At 37.6% G+C, this 25436-nt stretch overlaps 1 protein-coding gene and 1 long non-coding RNA gene across 6 annotated transcripts in view; one reads left to right on the top strand and one right to left on the bottom strand.

Moving 5' to 3' along the window:
- Positions 1 to 25436, top strand: part of LOC307171315 — a 135825-nt gene that overhangs the window by 10815 nt on the left and 99574 nt on the right. For all 3 annotated transcript variants that reach the window (XR_013823529.1, XR_013823530.1, XR_013823531.1), the window contains exon 2: positions 7147 to 7276. This is a non-coding gene — a long non-coding RNA (uncharacterized lncRNA). The remainder of the gene's footprint in view (positions 1 to 7146; positions 7277 to 25436) is intronic.
- elovl6 (ELOVL fatty acid elongase 6) lies at positions 9730 to 24147 on the bottom strand. Of its 3 annotated transcripts, none has more exons than XM_079892858.1 (5): positions 23783 to 24093; positions 15087 to 15218; positions 14507 to 14586; positions 13976 to 14127; positions 9730 to 10675 (listed from the first exon to the last, which is right to left on the bottom strand). In XM_079892858.1, the coding sequence occupies exons 2-5, from the start codon at positions 15111 to 15113 to the stop codon at positions 10242 to 10244; spliced, it is 693 nt and encodes a 230-aa protein (XP_079748984.1). In that variant the 5' UTR covers positions 15114 to 15218; positions 23783 to 24093; the 3' UTR covers positions 9730 to 10241. The 3 variants fall into 3 exon arrangements, with proteins under 3 accessions (XP_079748984.1, XP_079748985.1, XP_079748983.1); XM_079892859.1 differs by having other exon boundaries at positions 14507 to 14583; XM_079892857.1 differs by lacking the exon at positions 14507 to 14586 and having other exon boundaries at positions 23783 to 24147.

Raw genomic sequence — 25436 nt, 5'->3', positions numbered from 1 at the left:
AATTCGATCTCAAACAGATTCATTAAAAGAAGTTTAATGACTCCACCACGTGCGTGACATCATAAACCAACGTGGTTGAACGACCACTTTGCCACAATAGTTTCGGGAAACAGTCGTGACTAGTTGATTTCTTCAATGATGCATCGTACTATGGTAGTTAAGCAGCGAGTTACGTCGTTGTTCGGGAAACGCACCCCAGGTTAGCCGTGGAGCGCAAGTTACTATGGCTATAAACACTGCTAAAAGCCAAACCACTTTCATGGTGCCTAAAACCCAGGGTTGGCGCAAACTAAACTGAAACATACCTGGCTAGCCACCTAAACTGGCTTCATGGTATTGCCCAGCAAGAACGTTGGCACAATGTACCCAACCTTCTAACAACGTTTTAACAACATGGCCAAAAGGTTGCTATAACTACGTTGTGTGGTGATGGTTATTACAGCGTTGTCACAGTGTTGACATTGAACCACCGTTCAGGGCCATTGCTTAAGGTTGTGCCTTAAAGTCCGCGTGAAATCAAAATTGACCCTATTTACTTTGTTAGCGCATATTACTAGTCTTGTGGTGAACAATTAATCCGTGCAAGTAAATATAATTTATTTTTTTTTTTTTTTTTACCATGGTAATCTTTAATCAAAATCTGAAAAGTTACTTCCGGTCTGGAATGGCGTCTTTTTCTGATGACGTAGGTTTGACGGCTTGGGTTGAAAACGCTTAACCACTCCCGTTAGTCTGCTATGAGCGAGAGATGGAGAGGAGGAGCGCTAAAACCCTGCCCTCTGTTCAATATTCCATTTCACTTGGAAATACGTCATAACACTGGAGAAAAGTCGTTTGCAACTTCCGGTTCACGGGGACTTTAAAGGCTTGTTCGACTTCATGTAGCTCTGCGCAGACCGCGGCTGACTTGAAACAGTGCATGCCGGTTAGAAATTTTGTTCGACTTGATGCAGCCAGAGAATGTCTAATATGGCGAGAAGTTTCACTCTCAGTACACTTCCGGCTTCTGAACTGGTTGCAGTTCCTCTCTGATTCCATATGAGGGCGCTCACAGGACGAGTGCAGAATGAATGGAGGTCTATGGCGCTATACCAATAAAAATCCACTTTTCTCAGGATATAATTTTTTGTCTAGTAATTTGAATGTAGTATTCGAAAGGAGATGCAAATAAATTACACATTGCTGGGTGTTAGATTTTTTTGAGTCACTTATTTGCTTTAAAAAGTCTTTTAAAGTGTCAATGACGTCATATACATGTACGACCAGAGATACTGCTTCACGGCAATCCTTCAGTCACTTTGGTGCGTTCGCGCTCTGCACTTTCTTTTCACTCGAGGCATCGACAACACAGCTGACAGGTAAACACACGTGCTAGAAGAGTTTTTGTTTTGTTTGTTTCTGGTCCCGCTGCGGATGACACGATGCCATCAAGCAGTTTCTCTGGTCGTAATCAGTCCTTCACTGACCAATCAGCATTCATTAGCAGAATGCTAGCGTGTTATGGGCAACAACAACTCAACCTGTAAGAAATCGAAAGGACATAAGTACTCGTTCATTCAACTTTCGACCTAAAACCCATGTTGAACTTGCAAAATCTACAATCAGATTTGATATTTATCAACGGCAATCGGGTGAAAGAAATACATTTAGCCGTCTAGCCCCATAGACTCCCATTCATTTTGCACTCATGGCGATCGCCCCCAGTGGAACTCTGCTGGTACTACAACCAAAATTCGGTACAATAGAGATTAATAGGGAGTGGGCAGGCTCTCCGTAGACGGGCTCTGATGCAGCGCCGACGCCACGTGAGTGTGACGTGTGCCATCAAAGTACCGCGAGAGCGATTTGAGAGTAGCCGAAGAACTCAGCCAGCCAGCCAGCGCAGCTTCTCAAGAGCGGCTGCACGAGAGCTGATGACGACACAGCTGTTCTACGATTGGCCGGATTCACCGCATGACAACGATCACGTGTGTTTCGTGTTTATTCAAACACCTTTAGTTCCTCTAAAGCTCACAAATCAGTTTTTTTTTATAACAGTAAACACTCTTTTCATGTAGTTGCGATGTTATATTGTGCCATGTTTATCAAATTAAAACTGATTAAAAAAAGTAGACTCCACTTCAAGTAGCTTATGTTGAACTTTATTCTTGTTCAAACAGACGCTGTATGAAGCAGTACATAAAGTATTGAATGAAAATGTCTCTGAAACATCCGTGCATTATTAGGCAAATATTGCATTTATTTCACTTCAGCTGTGGTAAAGTATACAAACACCATGTGTGCACGCGGCTCTCGCCGATCGGTTACATCCAGCCTAGAGCCCTGCATTTCAGCCCGAGCCCGACGGGCCCCGACTTTTTTACGCCCCTAGGGCCGGGCTTCGGGCCAATTTTCACGTCATAGTTAAAATGCGGGCCGGGCCTCGGGACTTTTTTGGGTTATCCTGCTTTTTATATTTTTAGACATTAATTAAAAAAAAATATGAGAAGTTGACGTTGACGATAGAAAAACAAACATAGAAAGACATTTCGTAACCTCATAACTTATGGCGTTTTTTTCCTGTCAAATGTCGAGAGCGCATTATTGTAGCGTGAAAGTAGGCTACATTAATATAATGCGCGAGCGCGAATCTCTCTGCTCGCACACGGAATATAATGTGCCGAGCGCGAATCTCTCTGCTCGCGCGCGGGAACTGGACGTGCCCTGCACTTAAAACGTGTTTTAAATACTGGCCATTATAGCCATCAGCTAATCTTAAAATTACACTGACATATGACTGACATGACAGTCTGTCTCACGCACGCACACAGAAGGTTTCCCGTCAGCGCGACCCACGATTCACCTCATGTGCAAATAATGGAGAATATTAAGAGAAAAATCGCGTGCGTGAGAAGAATTCGTGATAGAAGAAAGGAGGACTGGGTTAAAACCTTCCACTGTGGATGCTTAGCTATTCTTTTTCTCCACGATGCTCTGTTAGAGACTGTTCTAACTTTTCGTTTGATTGGGCTTTATTTTCGTTTAACTGTTGGAAACCTCTGATGTTTTTCGTTTGATTGGACTTTGTTTTCGTTTAAATGTTGGAAACCACTGGAAAAAAAGAATGGCCATGTTCGGTGGTGCATTTTTGAGGTAAGATAATCTGCAAGTTTGTTTTTAATTTATTTAATTTAATAGGCTATTGCTCATTTCGTTTGCAAGCGCTGTTGCGAGCAGCCTGAGCCTGCCTCAGTATTTAAAAAAAAATGTTTTACTCACTGTGGTTTAATAAATAAACATTTATTAAACTAACTGTCTGTGTGATATGCTTGAAGTTTTGTATATCTATTGATTTTATTGTAGACAAGTAAAGTATTATAGCATTGATTTGAGAGGCTCAATTGATCAAACATGTTTTACTTGCTGTCGGCTCGGTTTGCTTGGTCGTCATTTTAAAAAAAAATGCTCCAAACATTTGTCTAAATTAACCTAATAAAGAAATGAAAAGAAACATTAATTTACATAACTAACAAAGAAACATAACTAACAAAACTGAGCTATTTTAATGGCTGCAAATAGGGCAGGCTGCCGCTGTGTAATGAAGAAAAAAAAAAAAAAAAAAAGGGCTCGGGTCGGGCTCGGGCTGATAATTCTGATGAGCTGTCGGACGCGTCTCGGGCCAGGACCGGGCTCGGGCCTAAATTTGAGGCCCGTGCAGGGCTCTAATCCAGCCGCAGCCGATGTCGAACACACCTTGTGTCTGGTAACCACTGGACGACATACACTCGTCGCTGCCCTGAAGCGCGAAAATCAGCCTTTTAAATTTAAACTGACCGTTGGGCCGTCTTCTTCATCAGATACCTGAGAATTGCGTTTAATTTACCTCAGCTAAATAAGATAGCCTAATTATTCAAACACAACCTACAACTTCCTTGTCTAATGTGACATTTATTTGAACATCTTCTGGTCAGGTATGACAAATATTTAACTTTATTCAAAAAGTATGAAGCCAAAATTACTTTAATGATGAATAATTGATTTCAGCACTCCTTGAACATACAGCGACTTAAAGGGTACATAACATGCACAGTTTCACCTAATCTCATGTTAATCTTGAGTACCTATAGAGTAGTAGTGCATCCTTAATATCTCAAAAAAGTGTTTAGTTTTATTATATTTAGAAAAGAAAAATACAGCTTTCCGATTCTCTCCGGAAAAAGCCGAGGTCCTGGAGGCGGAGCTATAGAGTCAAGCGGTAGTTCTTGATTTCCAGCAAAAGACAGAAATCTGATCCAGTTGTACTTACATGAATGGGGTCTTTTATCACTGGGACCGCTCCACGTTTTAATAGCAAACGATTTGCAAATCCAGCGTCGACCTGAGCCTTGTTAATAAAACATTCGTCACTGAAACGACCAGAACACACAACCGCACTTCCTACACTCCGTTGCTGCCCCGGAAAAACAAACTGCATCCACTGTTCCTGTAACACTGGGTTCTTTGGAAAACTGAACACGGTAAGCTTTCCCTCACATCCAAATACACACTTTTTTGGAGACATTCTTGAACAAATCCTATGCAGCGCTGCCGATGATTTCCTGTTGAAGCGCGTTGATGTGCGCGGTCTCGCTCTCCTCTAGTCGACGTGCTCGCGGGCGAGCTTTTCCGAGAGAAATGCTCATATAAGGAGTTCCACTCTTATCTACGTCATTAGATCCACGATCTAAAAAAAACCAGCCGAAACTTGTACCAACCCGGAAGTAAGATTTTCAGCATAGAAATTCTCCGTTATTCGTCCAAAATATTTTTTTAAAACTTTGCCCATGTTTAGCATAGCATAGCATCTCTTTAACACTGTAAACAACTCTGAATACATGAAACACCATTGTACCCCCCCTTTAAGCGCGTAGCCTACTTGTTGCACGTATTGTTTTTTCCTTTTTTTGTAAACACTCAGAGACAAAAAAAAAAAAAAACTGCTTGCAGTTGCACACCTATTATCTGGTCTTTTCTACTCATCTGTTATTGCATTTCTTGAAAAATGGTATATAATTGGGATATAGGGACTTGTCTTTTTTATTTGAGATATTGCTGATAAGGGAAACTTTAAAGGGAAAGGCCTAGTTCACTCAAAAAATAAAAAATTCTGTCATAATTTACTCACCCTCAAGTTGTTCCAAACCTGTGTGAATTTATTTATTCTGCTGCAACGGAAGGAAGGCTTTTAGTGATTTTACATCATTAAAATTGCACTAATAATTTTTTTTTATTTTTTTTTATATTTGTATTGTGTGGTAACCGATTTATAAAAGCAATAAGGTACTCGAGGCTAGTGGTGATGAATAAGTCATGGCTGAAGGAGTTGAGGTTTGCGTCGTGCCTAACAACGCCCTTCAGCAGTGACTTTCACGATACAGCACAGCCTCTCGTACCTTATTGCTTAAAGGTACAATTACAATATGTAAGAATTTTGTATCAAAATATCCAAAAAACACTTGCACAATAATACTTCTTTCAATTGTGTACTTCCATTATCCTAAATGTTTCCAAGAATTTGTAAATTCAGAGAAATTCACAATTTTAAAAAAGTGCGCGTCCCTGATGTTCACTTGTCGCCTGTCATTGACGTAATATCCGCGTTATCCCTGGTTTCTGCTTGTACTGCCATAGTAACCATGGCGACAGACTTGGACAACTGCGTAGTGCGTGACGTCTAGCTGTTGTTGTTTCGTTCAAACATTATGGACCATGGCAAACAGACTTTAGGACAAAAGGAGAACTAAAACGAGGATCAATATCAACGTGGTGTTTTTTAGATGCCGAGAGCTCCACGTCCGCGACTAACTTGGACTTGACAGAGTTGAGTCACGACTTGACAGGGAAGCTGCTCTTTATTAGACAGGTGAGCAAATGTAGGCTACATAAAACAAATCAAAGTTATATAGCTCAACATGATGAAATGTTAGAATATGATCAGTATGTTATTCTAATGTTGATCCTAGCTTACTGCTAGTCTCATATAGCAAACAAACTAACACATAGAATAACATTATAACTTTCAACTCACTAAAATGCGGTTTAGTATGATAGTGTAACGTTAGACCAAATGAAACAGCGCTGCGTTAACTCATAAGTTTGATTCGTAAAATAAACTGACCTGTGTGAGTAGTAATTCAGCACTTGCGGATTCCATAGAATTAAATGTCCTTATTACTTTATATCCGCGGGACTCGCGTGTGGCGCTGATATTTTTCTCTTATTAGCAATCGCGACCTGCTTCATACCACAGTCATGTTAAAAAGCATGAATGTTTTCACTCATCCATAAACATTATTAGATCCAGCAGCATGATAGCAAGTCCCATCATTCCGCTTATCACTGCATCATCAATCTACGCCTTTGTTATTGTAAGAGGTTAGCGACCCCTAGCGGCGAAAAAAAAAACTACATATTGTAACTTTAACTATATGCTACATTTGCCAAAATAAGCACTGTGCAACACTGCAATCTACCATACTCCATAATGTAGTGTACTTATTAACACAACATACGATTTCCTGCGATTTAACCAGACAAAATATCAACTGGGATTTTTTTTTCTTTACTCATTATTTGATCAGACTGCAAATGTTAAGACATTTTTAAACCAAAATTGATTAGAAATTGAAAAACATCTATTGGAAATTGTAATTGAATTTCATTCACTAAAATTGAGCATGATGGCCATGTGGCAATGTAGCATGCTTACTTTAAAAACCTGATTTTGGGGTGCTTCTCATTTTTTATTTGTGCATTTCCTTTCCTCACTTCCGTTCCTCACATCTCTGCTCCTCCCCCGTTAGGAGGGATAGAAAATGAGATGGAGGAATCAAATCAAATATTTTTCGTATATTTGTATACTTATTTGTATTAGCAGTATAAAGTGCACACTATTCAGTAGCTAACTATATTCTTAAATTATGAACATAACCAGTGTATATTAAGTATATTTATACTGACTTTTATGAGCAGTGTTGGGGTAACACATTACAGGTAATGCGAGTTATGTTATCAGATTACTTTTTTTCTAGTAACTAGTAAAGTAATGCATTACTTTTAAATTTACAACAAAATATCTGAGTTACTTTTTCAAATAGTAACTCAAGTTACTTTGTTTTCCATTTATAGATTGATACCCCTTCAGTCCTTGAGGGAATTCAGGGGTAAGTGGAAGAGGCATTGTGTGAAGTATGAGTGGTGAACTTTCTTCTCCTGCAACCTATTTTTCTGCAATCCAGAATGGCAGTACAACTGAAAGGTTTGTTTGAGCTGCACTCTCAACTGTACAGATGTGAATTTGCATGTCCTTCAGCCTGCAGGCTTATTCGTTTGTTTTTTTTGGTGTGAAAGGGCTTTTACATTTGCCAAAAATAAGACGAGAAAAAGTTACATCCATAAAAAGTAGCTAGTAAAACAATTAGTTATTTTTTAGGGAGTAGGCTAACCCAATATTGTAACACATTACTTTTAAAATTTACATTCCCAAACCCTGTATATGAGACTTGCTAGTCATTCATTTATATTTATGCAAATATTTACTTTATTTGTAGTTTTCATTCATTACAGTCGCTTATAAATAATTATGCAAAAATGTCTGGAAGCAGTTCAATTTTAAATCTGTCCCAGTCCTGACTGACATGCTGCACAGTCTGTGGAGTCTTTGACCTTTCAAAATGATAACTGATATTTTGTGAGCTAGACAGAGCATGGCACATCTGACCTAAGGCTTTTTGTGGCATTCTCCATAGGGCAGTGAGTGAGTCAAATCAAGTTCATTGCCTTACATGTGACTGTAATGCAAAGACGTGAATGAAATACTTTGGTGTCACAAGGGAAGATAACTCAGTTGACAGTGACACTAGATTTCAGAGAACATATTATTGTCTGAGGAAGTATATAATGTATGTCTATGTCTAGATAAGACGGGTTTACTTCTTCCCCAACCCTCCCCCACCCTGGTGCTGAATACTTCAAATCGTGCACTGTAGTAACAAGTAATTTTTCCGGTAGCCAGTGATTGGTTGAAAGGGTGTTAACAGTCCTGAAGGGCTGAACTTTCAACATGTCAGACACATTTTGTTTTTCATTTTCACCAGTTTTTTTTGTTTGAGAAGCAATAAGCATGCAGGGATGAAAAAAAAAAATTAAAATGGTAAAGAACCTGCTGATGACTCAAGGTAGAACATACTGGAACAACATACAAAATGTGTAAAAAGAACAATTTATTAAATCTATTTAATTCAGTTGATTTGTACAACCCAAATTGAAGTTAATTCTAAGTTATCTTAAGTTAATTGCACACTGTTTTATGCACACACCAGAATACCCTCATTGTGTCTACATCACTGGAATGGTTAATTAGCATTTAAATGTTTTCTTGAAGTGACATACTGTAACTGTGACTTAAAGGTGGATGGGTTTGGTTTATTACACAGGCCTATAATTGTGATGTTCATTTAAAATGCCAAAATCTCACACATTTTTGACTTCAGAGCCTTTATCTGAGACGATCTTCGAAGAACTAATATGTACCTCTGGTACTTTTGGTGTCATCAATTGTTTTTCAGTTTAATGCAGTGGTGCATCTTTGTTTTATATAACATTTTTAGTATTTTAAGTAAGATTGTGGTAATATTGTGATTGTTTTAATAACTAAATTTTAACTCTTATTGGACTGCATTTTATTGCACTTTATCTCCTGTTCAAAGAATTCTAGTCAAATATGGCATTATGTGATGTAAATTTGTCAGCTCTGTACCATTTCATAGTACTTTTAACACTGTTTCCATAAGGTTTAAATGTCTTTTGTAGTCCCCAGTCAGCAGACCCAACATGCTGCTTAGTATGGCTTTAGAAAGCAGGACAGTCTGAACTTATGTGTAATGTCTTATGTCACTGTTGCTGAGGCAATAGTGCTCCCATCTGGCATGTTGCTGAGCCTGTTCACCACAAGAGTGACAGTTCATATGTCTTTCCTGCAGAGATGATAGCAAAATATGTACCACAAAGAATATCTCACAGTCCTACCAAGGTAAACAAGGAGAAATGGAATTAAAAAACACAGACACTTATTTCAGCACTCAAGGCTCTTTGTTAAAATCGTCTATAGATGCTTTACATGTATACAGTGCAAATGCACAAGAGCACAATAGACACCATTCAGTTATTCAGGTTTGTTACAGTGAATATAGACATTTTGTGTAAGTATGCTTGACTTCATGTTCCTTTAGACAGGGCTTGTTTGGACTCTGTATGCCTTCGGTCTTTGGAATAGATGATAATTATGAGCTTAAGCCATGGGAAGAAGGCCAGGCATTTCAGAGGTCAGAACAACAACAGATTCAGAGAGGTCTGATGATTCATACTCCACAAGGGCCTCAGGTCTTCTGATGATCATTTGGTTGAAATGTCCTCTCAAAACGGCCTTCACTGGTCTTTGTCTTCTATCTTCTCTCTCTCTTTTTTTTTTAAATACTTGTGTGGTTGCTTGTGTATGTGTGATCCAATGGCATAAACATTTCAGGCCTATTTGACTACCTTAACTATTTCGCCCTTTTTTATGTCTTTTCTTTTTTGTTCTAAAATGATATGAACATCAAATGGAAAACTCTTAAGTCCTGAGAGGATTTTGGTGCTGCGATGCTGAACACACTGTGGCATTTTTAGCTCAACATTGACCAGTCATCCATTGACATGGCTTTCATACAAAACTATCATACACACTCTAGTATCTAATCAATACAAAATAAAAATGCAACGGTAACACTTAATGTTTAGACATAACCACACAAATATTGATTCTATCCATATAATTCTCTCTGAATTTTTTTCCCAAATGTCCCAGTCCATTTAAACTTCTCCTTAATTATGTTTGAATTTATTTTGCATCCCTTTTTAATCTATACATTTTTTTTTAAATGCAGAGAATTGAATTGGGCACATAAACATCACATAAAGACACATTTTTTTGTTCTTTTTTGTTCAACTGATATAATCATAATGATTTCTCAGTGCAACTCAATAGAGCACCCCTAGTGGCAGGGAGATTTATCTCTATACGTTAGTAGTACAGTATGCACAAGCTTTGATCGTAGCCTTTCATGGTCTTCTCTTCTTTCTTCTGCAAGTCCATAAGCCCTAACTGTAAAGACTCATCCATTCACTAACCATTCATTGGTCCACTTTGCTCTCCTTGATTCACTTTTCAAAATCATTTTCTTGATTTATTGGCTTTTCCTGGCTGCGTTGGATTTGGTCTTTGTGATGTAGGCTTCGAAGAAGAACTGACAGAAGAGCACAAAGTAGCTGAGGTACATGAGGGACGACCACACAATGTTCTGCACATGGGACGGGCACTCTTGGCCTTGCTGCATCCACGAATACACCAGGTAGTTGACCACGCAGCCCATCACCATTTGGGTGATCTGCGTCAGGGTGATGAACATGGCGAACTTGCGAGAGATTTTGAAGCCGGCGGCCCGAAGAGCGTAGTAAGAATACATGACGGCATGCACCAGATAATTCATGGTCATGAACCAGCCCCCGCCGGCCACCATGTCCTTGTAGGAGTACCATGAGTAGAGCAACACTGTGATGTGATGATACCAGTGCAGGAAGATCAGCTTTTGCTTGCGTAAAACAATGAATAGTGTGTCTCCTGAAAGTATAAGAGTAAGAGACTGATTGTGAGAGAGAAACAAAAATGCTGGTAACTGTGAAACTACTGGCTGTCTCAGATATGGTATCTTGTTATTTTTGTGTTATTGATAATAGTAAGTAGAGATTAAGATATTAAATTAAACTTGTATGTTCTAGATCTTGAATATCTAATCAGGGCAAAGTGTTCCAATGCATTCACAAGACAAAACAAGTTTTATTTGGCCAATGTAGCAGTTCAAACTGTGAAAACACCACTGTGCTAAAGAATGGTCAAAATGAAGCATTAAAACATTTTAAGTTGCACATTAGGTCGGTTTTTCTGGTGTTGTAGAGAAACATATTTGAAAACCCCCCACCTGCATGCACCAACATAAAGACACTCACAGACATGACCTTGCTTGGAAAATCCTATAGGATTTATTTGTAACATTGTAATCGATACAGTACTACTAATCAACTGCAACAGGCTTCTTTTGTGTTGGTTATATGAAGTCTTTAAGTACCATCTTAACTTGTTTGGCTTCACACTGTCAGAAATTCATATTTTGAGACCCACAACACCCTGGTCTTTTTTCATTACCACCATTGTACTGGTGAATCCGAGGCCAAGATAGGCCTAGTCATATTTAAGTCTTGTCTTTAAAACAGTGTCTTCACCAGACATGATGGCTGTCGTGCCACACTTGATAAGCTGTCTACACTGGAAGTGTCAAAAAAAAAGAAAAAAAAAGGTTCTATTTGCTTTTGGCGTTTCCCGCCACTCAAGTCTGGTGTAGACACTTTGTTTGGGTAGTTGTGACGTTTGAAGTAGATTCATCATCTGCTTTACGTTTACATGGCACTGGCAGTTCTTTCAGAAATGTGTCCATGCTTAGAACTATTCATTGATATTTTTACACATCTCACTATAATACTCAATTCTGACTCTTCAATCGTGCCGTCTAGTGGTATGTTATTCCATGAGAACTGCTGCAAGTAATGAAAGACTGCTCAAGCGGGTACTGCAAATCATCTTGAGGTAAAAAAAAAAAAGAAAGTCAAATTAATATTTTGTGTTTAATTATTTACATATGTAGCAAGTAGCTGCATAATAAGCAGCATCGTTTCACAGTGGGGTCTTGTATCACCCTGAAGAGGTTTCTTTTGCTTAACTATCTGGTGACTGTACACTATCCCTTAGCCTTCCCATGCCCCCTTTTTATAACTCCAATCACATTCCAAACCATCTAAAACATTGTTTTATTCAGTCTGAAATGTCTGAGTCAAAGTCTGTTACCAAAATGACTTAGGGCCAGATTTACTAAACAGGGAAAATTAATTTGAGAGTGCAATTCCAAAAAAGCGCCAATGGGAGTGGAAAGTTCTGTGCTTGATCTACTAACAACGCGCAAATTAGCATCTGGTTTAAGACATGCTTTTTTGGGGTGGTAAATAATGGCGCAAATACCAGTAAATTAACTAACGCAAACCTTAGTAAATCACCTTGAGTTTAAATACTCTCCTCCCATAAATTTTGTATCTGAAAGGGAAACTACTACAAATGCATATGCAATAAGATTTTCACTGCGTGTCTTTAGTAAATCCTGACAGTAGTTTTCTAACGCCAAAAAGAGGGTTTGCACTGGCGCAAGCTGTTAGTAAATTTGGGCCTTGGTTTCTAAACATTAGGTATTTGCCTCCAAACACAAGATCACATGACATCTTTTTTTTTATTGTATTTCATCTACTCGCTCTGAGGCCCAAGTAATGTACTTGGCTTCCCTGGTTCCAGCAACTTTTTAGTATTTTATTGATACTTTTATGCCAGTTTCCCAGGAAGTGAAGATTTTTTTCCTCTTGAACACAATGGAATGGAAACGGTATATACTTATATCAGAGAAGGCAAGCGCATGTTTTCAGTTGGTCAAAAGTCTATATATGTTGGTGTGCCTCCTGCTGTACATAACTGACTCATCACGGTTGGCCTGGCCCTAATTAGGGATGTTAAGGTCCTCAAGTTGTCTTAGTGCTGTCTGTTTGTCTCTACAATGGGCCTGGTAGCCCACTAACCGCCAGGACATGGCAAACACAATAGGCCCAGGCAGGCGGAAAATAGAACCACTATCCCAGATTTCTAGACTTGGGGTTATGCTGCAAGGTCCACGCTAACAAATTCTGTTACGCTTTCACAACCAATTATTTTCATGCAGATGAACACTAGGCTTCTCAGTAGTGCTTTGTCACTTGAGCAGGCTACATAGAAGAGGCAGAATGTATTTAACTAGAACCATTATACTTTATTTCTCTGTTAAATTACTACAGTTGTTTTAAATAGAGTTAAGGATTTGGTAATGTGGCTACAACTGTTGCATTAACTATTTTAGTATCAAATCCAACAGGGTGAGAATGAAGTCTAACTTTACAGAAGAAAAATATGTAGCCTATTTATTGAATGATTTTTTAGTCTATAGTTTTGCTTTTTAGTTTTTAGTTTTAGTTTAGTTTTAGAGCTGCTTTACAGCAGAACTGAATCATTGAATTTTGCATCATTGAATCATTTTTCTGTTTATCACTGTAAAGCTGCTTTGAAACATTCTGTATTGTATAAAGCGATTGTATAAATAAAGGTGACTTGACTTGTTTATATTTGAAATTGAAACACACACACACACCCCTACCCAAAAGAAACACACCCCTCCCTTCATTGCTCTCCCCTCCAAAATAACAAACATGCTATGCAACGACACAGGCAACGATAACAGTATGGATGAATCAGCTGTGATTCAACAACAACAACAGCATATCTTGGTTCTGTGAAACATGGCAAAACCAATGTTACTTATCAAGCAGAAACAAAGCAAGCTCGGTGTCTGTTTTCAGGCCTTCTCACACTCTAACATCTCTCCAGCGCTAGAAAGCTTTTTTAATATTAAAGCGGGTCCTTTTGCCTGATCGTAACCCTTCTTTGCCTGATCGTAACCCTCTGTGGTAATATTTCAGCCATCTCTCTTTCTACAAATGTCCCGCTTTCTCACACTCTTTCCTTCCCCATCATGAGCATATATGCCACTATTGCTGGATGTTGTGGTGACCGATCCGATCCACTTTTTTCCCTCCTATTTACACAGCCAAGTGCAAACACATTTTTTTTTTCTTCAGCACACACACACACACAGAACAGACATCTAGCAAATATTCACAAAATGGTTTGTTCGGGTGTAGATTTCAATTTTCAACTGCTTTTCTCAGAAATCGCTTACTGCACCTTTTAATCTTAACCCATAAAACTGAAATGGGTCTTATTCATGTATAATCTCACCTAGTTCAGGTGCCTTGCTGAGGACAAAAGCATAGGCCCAGAACTTGCTGACTGGTCCGTTGTAGAAACTCTGATCGCACACTGACTGCTTTAGGCCTTTGGTCATCAAGATGTTCATCATATAGCCTCCGGTTCTGATGGCACCAAATATACTGAAGAAGGAGGTGCAACAAAACAAAAGAGACATTTAAAATCAAATACAATCGACTTTTTAAATAGTGTTTATTACTTTATTTGACTGTTAGGACTGTTAGGGCATAGCATTACTAATAACAATGCTTTATTCAATGCTTTATGGCTGAGCAGTTACTTGGCACTCAGGTTCCAGTTTTAGGTTTCTTATAAAGCTGCCAATGGCTGGATCATGTGAAAAACCTGGAAGTGCGAGGTAGCCTGTGTCACCCCATTTCTACAGTAACTATGGTGCTGATCTTCACACATAGAAGAGTGTGTGATATGTTATATCATTGTGCCCTTTACTATATAATTTAGATATCAATACAAAATCATATATGCAGGCCTCTTATGTACCATATATGCAGGTCTTTATGAAGTAACTTGGAACGAGGAAGTGGCTTGTTTTTCTGCCTATAATGAACACCATTAATCTGCTAAAACATGAAACAATTTATGAATACACAGTATTCACTGCAGTGTTGTATTGTAACGTGCAAAGCGATATCATTTAAAAATCACATAAATGTGAATTGTCTTTCCATGTTGACTGGTTTAAGTCTTTTTAAACTATAATTTGTTAGCAAAATTGAGAAAATGACAAGGGAAGGTCGTCTCAAACTTTGCTTTCATCTTGTACTGCCATTGCATTATGACGTTTGGTTTAATGTGCAGTGAAATCTTCGTAGTGCCTGTGGTGTAAAAATATCACTCAACTGTCTGTGATAGTATGACCTACATATTTCTAATTTACATTTACTACATTTAATATTTCCATCATAATAACAGCAATATGTTAAAGAAAGCAAATATGTTTTAGCATTAACAGGTGCTGTAGGCAAATGGATAGATGCATGTAATGTGTGTATGTCAAATACACACACTCAAAACATTTGCATGTAAGACATATGACCCATTTACCAATAGACATATTTACCTGAAGGCTGCAAGTGTTAAAGACCATAGTACTAAAGGTTTCCTCAACTCAAACTTCTCCCTTTGTTTCATTAAATGCCGCCCACCAAGTATGCAGGCAGCGTAAAGCGCAGAGAAGAGGAAGGACTTCTTCCTGTAAGGAGGGAGATGATAATAAAATTAGTATAGTCCAAGAAAACTCAAGTATCCACCCACAACAACCTTCAGTGTGTCCATCAACTAGCATTTCAAAAACTTTTCAAAGTCAGACTATATCAGTATCTTTATTATTTTGTTGATTTATTTTTAGAACACCAGAACCAACAATAAATCCTATATGGCATATGCAAGTGCTCATTTAACAGATGTTTTTTTCCCAAACTAAATATTCATATGTATGTACACTTACCGTTCAAAGTTTTTATGGAAACTGTTACATTTTTTTCAGGTTTCTTTGATAAATATACATTTTAAATGGTAGTCATTTAGAATGACACTTTTGATCAATTTAACGCATCCTTGCTGAATAAAAGTATTAATTTCTTTAAAAAATCACCCCAAACTTTTGAACGGTAGTGTATACTTAATGGCTCATATTTTAACTGAGAAAAACATTTCATTCAAAAGCACTACATTTTCTTTCGATTTGCATTTTGACACGTTGTGTAAAACACAAGCCTCATATTACATTGTCAAATTTGTAGACTTTAGTTTGCATATGGTGAAAAGGCCTCCTGCAAACTGGTCCTGTGACTTTTCTGACTATATTATAATGCAGTTATGTAGCTGTTAAAAAAAAAACAAGAGAGTAGCCAGAGCTTTTTTTGGAACTCACAATTCCAGTCTCAAAACATTTGCATACTGGTCTATATTGTGTACAGGTTTTGATGTTATGCTTTTTTTCTTTTTTTTTAAAATATCACATTAAATCCTGATGTAATGCATTTGGCTCAGCAACTTTGGCCAAATGCATCAAACATTACATAAATATGTCATTGTTTCTTAAATCCTATATTCATCATTTATCTTGCCAAAATGAAATAAACTGTTGTTGGAGCTTTTTATCACAAACAGCTTATTGGGCTTATTTTGACAGCTTGTGTTGCTTTTAGGAGCTCATATTATCTGGCAGTGCTGTACTGCATTTTCTGGAAGCTGGAAATATCCACAGTACTGTCGAATTCATTTTTGAGGGCATTTTGATCCCCCTAAATCTGATTTACAATAAATTTGCTTCCATAACGCCCCATCAATGCCTTTTGAATGCTGAGGAAATTGTAATTGAAAGAAAATAATGTTCTGGTGACACAGTTGGGAAACGTCTGTATATAAAGTAACTCCATTAAAACATAAATAACGATAAGGTTACTAACATCACAATATCAAACTTTCAATACCAACATGAGAGCAATTTCATGGTTCTGTGCTATTTTTGATACCATGCACACAAATTAAATTGAAACAATGGCATAGTAATAACTCAATTGTTCTATTGCTTGTACTTTCTTTTTGTTAAAGTATTTTGTTTTTAACACTAGTATCAAGTAAATATTATCAAATGAATCAACTTAAATTGTTGGTTAAATCGTCTGATATGTGTATTAATACTCATTTGATGCTGTCAGAGCAAAAACTGACCTTAAATTAAAATGAACTGCGTTTCTTTTCACATCCCTATTGAAACATAAGCTTTAATTAATAATGACAGTGTTTATTTTCGGTTAATGGCAGAAGTCAGCCAGATGGGAGCTTTGCCAGTCCAGCATCCAGCCGGCATTATGGGCCAAAACTAGGGCACGTCTCTCCCTCCCAGTATCATCTCCTGTGTGACTCTGTTCTCTTTCCAAGAACTACAGTCGAATAGGTAAACGAGGAACCCTAGAGGTTCTTCTGGGTTTTAATCACCCATTGGATAAAGCCTCAGACAATTCATCTATACATAAAAATTCTAATGATACATTGAATTGAGTCAAAATATAATGGAATATATATAGATCTAAGTGTCTTTGTACTGTAGTAATCTCTTCTTTTTTTGTTACACATGACGTCTATAGGATTGGGTGTAGGTTGTGAAAGCACACTGGGCATCATTTTATTTTTCTGCCAAGTGGATGTGAGAAACACTGACCTCACTCTGCTTATAACAGTGAGTCCATTCAATGTATACAGCCCCCTCCAACCTTGACTTGTCATTGCTTTGTTCTTTGTGTACAAAGGGAGACTGCAGCAGTATGCACATATATTATAAGACCGATTTATCAGTGTTATTGGAAGATTGAACTCTTGTTACTGGCTGCTATTTAGTTAAATGCACTGGTTATTGACACATTTTCTTCACAGTTCCAGCTAGCAAGAAGCTTGTACTTGAGAAAACTGCTTCTGCTAATCCATTACAAACTTCTGTTTGCATGTCATTATGCATTCATTACGTTAGACGCAGCTAGGGTTGGGTGACGTAAAAAAAAAAAAAAAGATATATAATTAGATATTTTGTATTTAAAAGGGACAATCATTTTGACTTTGACCAAACAGCCATTGTAGCCAATTAGATAGCTGTTTATTGCAAGAAAATCTAGTTAAAAGCTTCTTGACATAATGAATTAAGGAAGAATATTTAATAATTTTAATTTATATTTTTTATGTGCATCCATATAACAATAAACTGCAATATTTACCTACACTACCCTTTTAAACATTTGTGGATTTTTTTTTTTTTTTAAAGACGTCTCTTAGGCTGACCATGGCTGTGTTTGTTTGATCAAAAATACAGAAACTGTTATAATAACTATAACTGTTGTCTTTTATTAGAATTTTCTTTGTATATTTTAATTTATTGCTGTGCTATCATTATCAATGTTGAAAACACTTGTGCTGCTTAATACTTTTGTGGGAACCGTCATAGATTTTTTTTTCAGGATTCTTTGATAAATAGAACGTTCAGTTCTAATATTTTACAGTTAGAAATTTACAGTTCAGTTTAAAAACATTTTTTGAACATTATAAATGTTCGGTTTAAAATTACTGTCACTTATGATCAATTTAATGTGTCCTTGCTGAAATAGTTAAACTTGTCTAATGAAGTAATATTAAGGGAACTTATTTGTCAAATAAAAGGTGCATCACATCATTGTAATCACAATGTAGCTTAATTCTATATCTCCAGCAAAATAATCTCAAATATATTTCCAGTATGCAATATATTGTCCAGCCATAGATGCAGCAAAGAAATGAATAAAGGTTATTCATTTAAGACTGGATGTTCAGATGGGTTACTGAGCTGTGCTGCAGTGAATGACTAAAACAACATCACTCCCTTTTTTATTAGCACCATATCAGGAGTTTTGGGGAGAACTTCAAATACCCTGCTAGAGGAGTTATATGCCATACGGCTGCAGTAAAACCCTGCCTTAGTACTGACCATCCAATGGAGATGCGATAGACTATTCCCATCAGGCCTTGTTGTTACTGTCCAAAAAAAAAAAGAGAAGAAAAAGCAAAGCTCTAGCAGCTTCCATATAATGCACCGAAAATGATACAGAAAAAGGTTGTAGAAGAGAAACCACAAATATTTTATTTCAGCAAAACAGATTCAGGTCTTGCGTCATCAACGCACAGTAAGTAGGTCTATTTATTGCAAGACCATCAATTATTTGAAAAACTTCATCTGTGTTTTTGTCTATGCTCTCATTTTTCCAGCTGAGAGCATCAGACCTGCAGTGGACAAAGACTGATGGTGAAGCTACTTGCAAGGGATCACATCTGGCCCAAGCTGTTTGCGCTAGAAGTGCTTCCCAAGTAATTTAGAGCCGCTAAATAAACGGAATCTGCAGCCCTAATAGCAGTTTTAGACTAATGACGATAGCAGAATCTATTCTGCTAGATGCAGTGATTTTTAACCGAACGCAGCACAACGCTGGGCAAGTGCAGGGTGGTATAGAATTCAAGCACAGAAAATGTTTTCTGTCAGAGCAAAACCTTGAAGTTGGCTGCAAATGCAGTTTTTTATTCCATGTTAAGCTGCAAAATATAGATGCATAGTGAAATACTACTTTGTTTTCTTGCTAAACAGTTCTCTGTCTAGCGCTCTGGGTGCGATAACATGCTTAAGACTAAACAAACCAACGGCTGATGTTATAATTTTTGACATGGTGTAAAGGGCTTTAGCCAGAGGTATTTGATTTTCTCCACTACCCTTTCTAAAACATCAAATGCAATCCCTTCTTCTGGGTTACTTGTGGTGAAAATAGAAACAAGGTGACTGCTCTTTCAGAGGTCAAATTTTGAAATGCATTTTTTTGTGTGTGTGTGTGCTCTGAGATGAGCTTTTTTAGACTTTGAAGGATGCAGGAAAAGCTAATCTACTTTATAAAGATAATCCATCAAGGCCAGTGGCGGTATTTTTCGGAGACTGCATCTCACAATGTGGTGTAGTAAAGCGGCTGTCTGCATTTATAAGATTGTATTAAGTAGCATTTATTGCAGGTGACATCGGTTTGATGGTGCCAGGAAACTCTCTATGTCACTATTATGTAAGCCTGGCAGTCCGTGTGGAATTCAGTCCACTTTTATTTATACACAGTGTTTCTGTGCCTCCTGTCTGCTTGTCTTTTGAGAGACTGACTCTTACAGTGAGATCTCATTAAAGAAACCTTTGGGCAGTGCAGTGTAGTGAGGATAGAGGATAAAAATACTCCCAGATTAGAGATGACCTGTGGCAATCTTCACAACCTGAGGCTAATTCTCTCTGGTCAACTCAGACCAACACAAAACATGGCTCAATGCACAAGCTATGGCAGCTCTGTCTTATTGATCTTTGCTGAGAATTGTTTTGCCAATTAAAAAAAAAAAAAAAAAAAAAAAAAAATATATATATATATATATATATATATATAATATACTTTTTAATAATTATATAAGAACAGATGCCAATTTGGTTGTCTAGTATGACACAGCACCTGTAAAACACATGCACAAACTTTTACTGCTACATACAATGAATCTTTTAGCACTGACGTAGCCGATGAAATGTAGTAGTACTTGTTGGAGTAAGAGAATTTGAAATATACTTCCTATAAATGGGCCTCTTGAAAATATCTAGCATCTTTTTTTCGTGTTTTTTTTATCCTGTTTTCTGTATCCTGTTTTCTGTATCCTGTACTGTTGTTCATGAGGCACTCAATAATAAAAAAAAATCTCTCTAATTTTAACAGCCTTTGTTACCTATAAAATAACAGGATGCATTGAACATTGAGGTGATAATTATATCCAAATCTGCATTTATACTTAAAGATCTTTTCTTGACAGAACTTCAGGAAAGTCTGTGCTGAAGCAACTGTGCTTGCCTAACATAAATAAATAATGCAAGAATTGTTTATCAGAGCTGACATTTCTGTTTCCCTGATCATCAGGAAGATGTACGAATGGATCCTGTGGTGTTGCAGTCATTCATCACAGAGCGGAACGTGGGATTATTAAAGGAGAGACGTGCCTAGCAGCTTCTTTTCAAATCCAAACGGGGAGGGGTTTCTGAAAAATGCGTTTCAAGCAAATGTGTACTCTCTTTATCTATGCATTTCCCTCGAATGCAAAAGAAGCAATTACACAATGTGAATTACCAAGATGATCTATAGTCTTAAAAATGCTGAATTACAGTACAGCTAATTAGTATTTAACCCCTTTGTTCATCCCCTCACTCGGCTGAATGACCTTTGTGCAAACAACCAAAGTATTTGCCAAAGTATATATTATAAGGGCTTTGGGACTAACTGCTATTTAAAGGGATAGTTCACCCAAAAATGACAATTTTGTCCTCACTTACCCTCAAGTTGTTCCAAACCAGTATGAGTTTATTTCTTCTGTTGAACTCAAGAGTAGATATTTGGTAAAGAATGTTGGTAATCAAAAAAAAAAAAAAGACTTCTATAGTATTTTTTTTTTTCAATGGCTACCGTCAAGTGTCTGGTTAACTACATTTTTTAAAAATATCTTATTTTGTGTTTAACAGAAGAAAGAAACTCATACCGGATTGGAACAAAATGTACGTGATGACAAAATCTTCATTTTCGGGTGATCTATCCATTTAACTCAGTTCCTACATCCCTGCATCTGCCCAGATCTGGCTCATTTTGGACATGAGCCTTCATTCACCTGTGTTGCAATGCAAACATCATCTGCCTTCCCTTATCTAGAGCAGTGAAAGATTCTATTCTAGTCCAGTTCTAGTCTAGTCTGATCATGGGTGCCCCGGTAACATTTTCCTGATAAATTTTTGTTTGATGAGGTAGGCAAGCCAAAAAATCGCATTGCCTGCCCAGGCATAGACCTGGCACCAACTGTGAGCTGCACTTGTACATTAATGTAGAAATATAGCATGTGAAATTACATTACAAAGGGATGAATGTATTTTATAATAGTCTAAAGCCAATGATCTGGTAATTTATTACCCTGATAAATTGATAGGAAGCACAAATAAAAATGAGAGCATTAAACAAATTTTTAAAAACAGTAGTGGCCACGGGATGAATACAACTCAAAGTTGGAACAGTAAAAAAACTAGATAGGCCTAATAACGGCAAGGGCCATTATAATTATCTTACTCATAAAGTTAATGTGACTACTAAGTAAGTATTGTGACATCATGGAAATTGTGACTGTTGTAAGTTAACTAAATACCAGGAAAGAAGCATGATTTTAAAGCCTGTGTTGAATTGATATTAATGACTTATGCTGCATGATTGAATGGCTTGTCAGATGCCTGTCTATGTATGTATAGGTGTCTCTATTGTTGGTGTAGGTTTTTTTTATTTATTTTTTACAGTGATAGTTTACCTCAAAATTACTCTGTGGAACACAAAAGGGGATGTCGGGCAGGACAGTTACCATTCAGCGTTACTGCATCTTTTCAGATACAATGAAAGTGAATGTTGACTCAGGTTGTCAATCTGCCTAAAATCATCTTTGGTCTTCTATAGAAGACAATAAGTGTTGTAAAGAGTTTTAAAAAAGGGTTGAGAATAAATAATGAAAAAAATCTATAATTTTGGGGTGAACTATCCCTTTAAATCTGCATTTCAGGGTTGTATACAGGCATTTAACACCATTTCCTTCGCATTCCGTTTTTAAGTAAATACAGGAAACCGACAGGCTGAAGTGGTCAACAAAACAAAAATATTATTAAGCACATTACACCTAAAAACGTACTTTAAAGACAATCGGTGTTGCTCTCCACACAGGAGGGATACAAGATGATAGATGTGATGCAAGCAACCCCGAGAAGTCGGCACAGTGACGCGGAAACATGATTGGTCAGAATTGTGTCAGCAGACATCAACAACCACATCTCATTGGTTGCTATGAATTCTTAACCAGCCTCACTTCTCCGTCTCTAAACGTGCTACAGAATTACAAAATTGTGACATTGATCCAAAGCAATAATCGTTTCGACGTTACCATGTGTCAGACACTATTAACAAGCAGCACAGTTTTGAGAGGATTTCGGCCATTAACTTACAGAACCAAGCTTACGTACGGAGCAGGCAATCTAATAACGCTTCACTTGCACGTCTGTTATTCATACCCAGCTAACATAGGTCCAGCGGGCCAGTGGCGGTCACCAGGTCATTGTTAGCTTACCTGTATTGTGGCGTTTACGTTTTGCAACAGAGATTGTGGGCTAGGCTAGGCTTTGAGTTTGAGCTAGTGATGGGAAGTCAGACTCGTTTTCGCGAATCGGTTCTTTTGAACAGTTCGTTTAAGAGAACCGGTTCAAAACTATTATTTACGTCATAGCGTGATTGTCACCCCATGGTCCCTGACATTGCATATTATAACGTTAGCCTACAATAAAGTCCTATTCATGTATATGTTTATTACGTTTCTTAATTATGTTTTAGGCCTATGGTGTTCATTGTAATGCTGAAGTTTATTAAAACCAATTCTATTTCGTGCGTGTTTAACTGTCACGTCAAATCATTCACTCAAATCAGTTCTTGGCAATTACAAATCGGACATATTGGAAGGAAGCGACTCACGGATTAATGAATCGTTTAGTTAACCTCTCGGATGAATCCCTTCCGATTCGTGAGCATTTTCCTGACCGTTTTTGTCAACCGCTTCAACCGATTTATTGGAAAGATCCGAATCTAAAGAACGATTCTTTCACGAATCGGACATCGCTACTTCGAGCAAGCTATTTAATATAGGGGTACGAATGATTTGAATCATACATTCAGTTTTGTTTACGAAAAAAAAAAAATGTTTAAAAAAATAAAAAAATCGAATAAACGTTTGCGTGGAATCTGAACACGCGAGGCATCCTAGGATGAAAGTTCCATTTGTCACGAAAGGGCATAAGCAGAACATCACCTTGAAACGGCTTTGCATCTGATTAGAGCAGCGATGCTTCAAATATAGCATCGCTCATTACACGAAGCACATTTGAGATGTTGAATAGAACACGATGCTGAAACAATATTGATGAGTCTCGAGGGGGAATATCACACTGACTGTGCATATGCCGTGGTCTGGATGGTAGCCCACCTGCCAGTGACTTTCAAGAGCCCCCCGTTTTTGAGCATTATTATTAATGCATGGTTGAAATATTTAATATGCTAGTCAGTCAGTGCAAAACACGTTTACGAGCTATCTGATGGTACAACGGGGTTTGTAGGCGTGATTGTTATGGTCCAGAATATTTATCATGCAGCAGAGCTACTGTACCAGTTCTCTTGCATCCATCGAATGGCTTCATCTTCATTGAATTGCCTCTCGAATTCGTATTCTTGCAAAGCCAGCACCGACATGGTCTCTCGTCCTTTAAACGCTTACTGAAGAACGTTAGCCTCTTTGGCGACTAAATGAGTTGAGTTTCACGGATTTCCTATCTGTCTCGCAGGCTCAGCTCCAGCCTTGCCCTCGCATCGCTCTTGCCACCCCCAGCACATTCGTTGAGTTGTTCTCGAATGTCAGCCTATTTAACTCTCAGCCCGTGCCGGCATACGCCCTCCTCTCGTTTGAGGAAGAGCGCAAGGTCCTAATGCCGCAGAACTGATGCATCCTCCGGAGCTGTCGTCATCTCAGACTGCGATGACCTTTGGCATATATTCATAAACGAGGCATTTTCATCATTTTCAGTCGATGCTCAGACCGTAGGCTACACTTCTTATTTGTGAACATAGATCAACTGTCACTCCTATCAGTCTAACATGTATTTATCATGTAAACTATAAACCAATCCACAATTTACAGGGTCTTAAACCCAGTGACCTGGATTTTCTCTTTTTTTTTTTTCCTTTTTTTTTTTTTTTTTTTTTTTTTTACATTCTATAGTCATAGACAGGTCACTACTGTACCTGTAAACTTTACTGTACCTTAAACCTGTAAAAAATAATAATAAAAATTTAGCTACTTATTTTAAAAAATATATATATAATGAAAATTCTATTTTATGCATGGATACTCATTGGCCCAAGGGGTTGACTTGTAGACTTGTATATTCATCTCACTTTAGTTCTTTACAGTTTAAGATACATTTATCCTAGATTATAAGTAATTAAATGTAAAAAAAAAAAAAAAAAAAACTATATACACTACCAGTCAGAGGTTTGGGCTCACTTAACAAAATATATTTGTCATGATCTTAAGCATTTAGATCAAACGGTTTTTAAGAATTAGGTTTGCTAACATTTGGCCTTCGTAATGAAATCCATTCTTGAATATTTAAGCAGTTTTTCTTGAATATGTTGGTTGGACCAGATAGTGTTCAGCATGCATGGAAACTCCTAAAGACATATTGGGCACCTGATGAGATTTATACTTTGTATATTTTAATAATCTAAAATATAAGAGTTTGATTTATTTAGCATTTGTGCTCACTTCATAATTCCATTTGTGCTGTTTGATATTCTAAAATGTTGAAAATGGTAATAATAGTCTAAAGAATAAGGTGTGTGTCACGGTCACCAGCTAGTCACCACCTCCTCACTGCATTTCCCATCATCCTCCATGGCCCTCACCTGCATGCACTTCCCAATCACAGAGAATACTAATCACCTGCACATGTTGTTTATGAACCATGGACATGAACAAACACCTCAGTCTGTTCTCCCAAGCGGATACTAGACTCACACTCGAAACGCTACTTACCTGTTGACAACGTCTCTATGAAAGGTTCCTATACCTTCTCCAGCATTCCACGATCTCCACTCTGTCACCATCTCCTATAGTCGTTCTCCTTCGTCTCTGTGCATATCCCTGTCACCGTGGTTTCCTTCTGGTCATCGACAACTGAGGTGTGTGCTTCTCAACCATCATTCTCCCACTCTGTTATATTCAGGAAAAGACTATTACTTTCAGTTGACATCTCATCATCCCT

The sequence above is a fragment of the Squalius cephalus genome, assembly GCF_949319135.1.
Source record: "Squalius cephalus genome assembly, chromosome: 14".
NCBI lineage: Eukaryota > Metazoa > Chordata > Actinopteri > Cypriniformes > Leuciscidae > Squalius > Squalius cephalus.
The sequence above is the reverse complement of the archived record's forward strand: the minus strand, read 5'-3'. Positions and strand labels throughout refer to the sequence as shown.

What these genes read in the sequence shown, in the direction of transcription:
- elovl6 (XM_079892857.1), bottom strand. Translation starts at nt 23,865, where the DNA reads ATGTCGGTGCTGGCTTTGCAAGAATACGAATTCGAGAGGCAATTCAAT. An exon ending in CGATGGATGCAAGAGAACTG is followed by an intron (nt 15,219 to 23,782) that starts GTACAGTAGCTC and finishes CCCTCCTTACAG; the next exon opens with GAAGAAGTCCTTCCTCTTCT. An exon ending in TTAACACTTGCAGCCTTCAG is followed by an intron (nt 14,128 to 15,086) that starts GTAAATATGTCT and finishes CTCCTTCTTCAG; the next exon opens with TATATTTGGTGCCATCAGAA.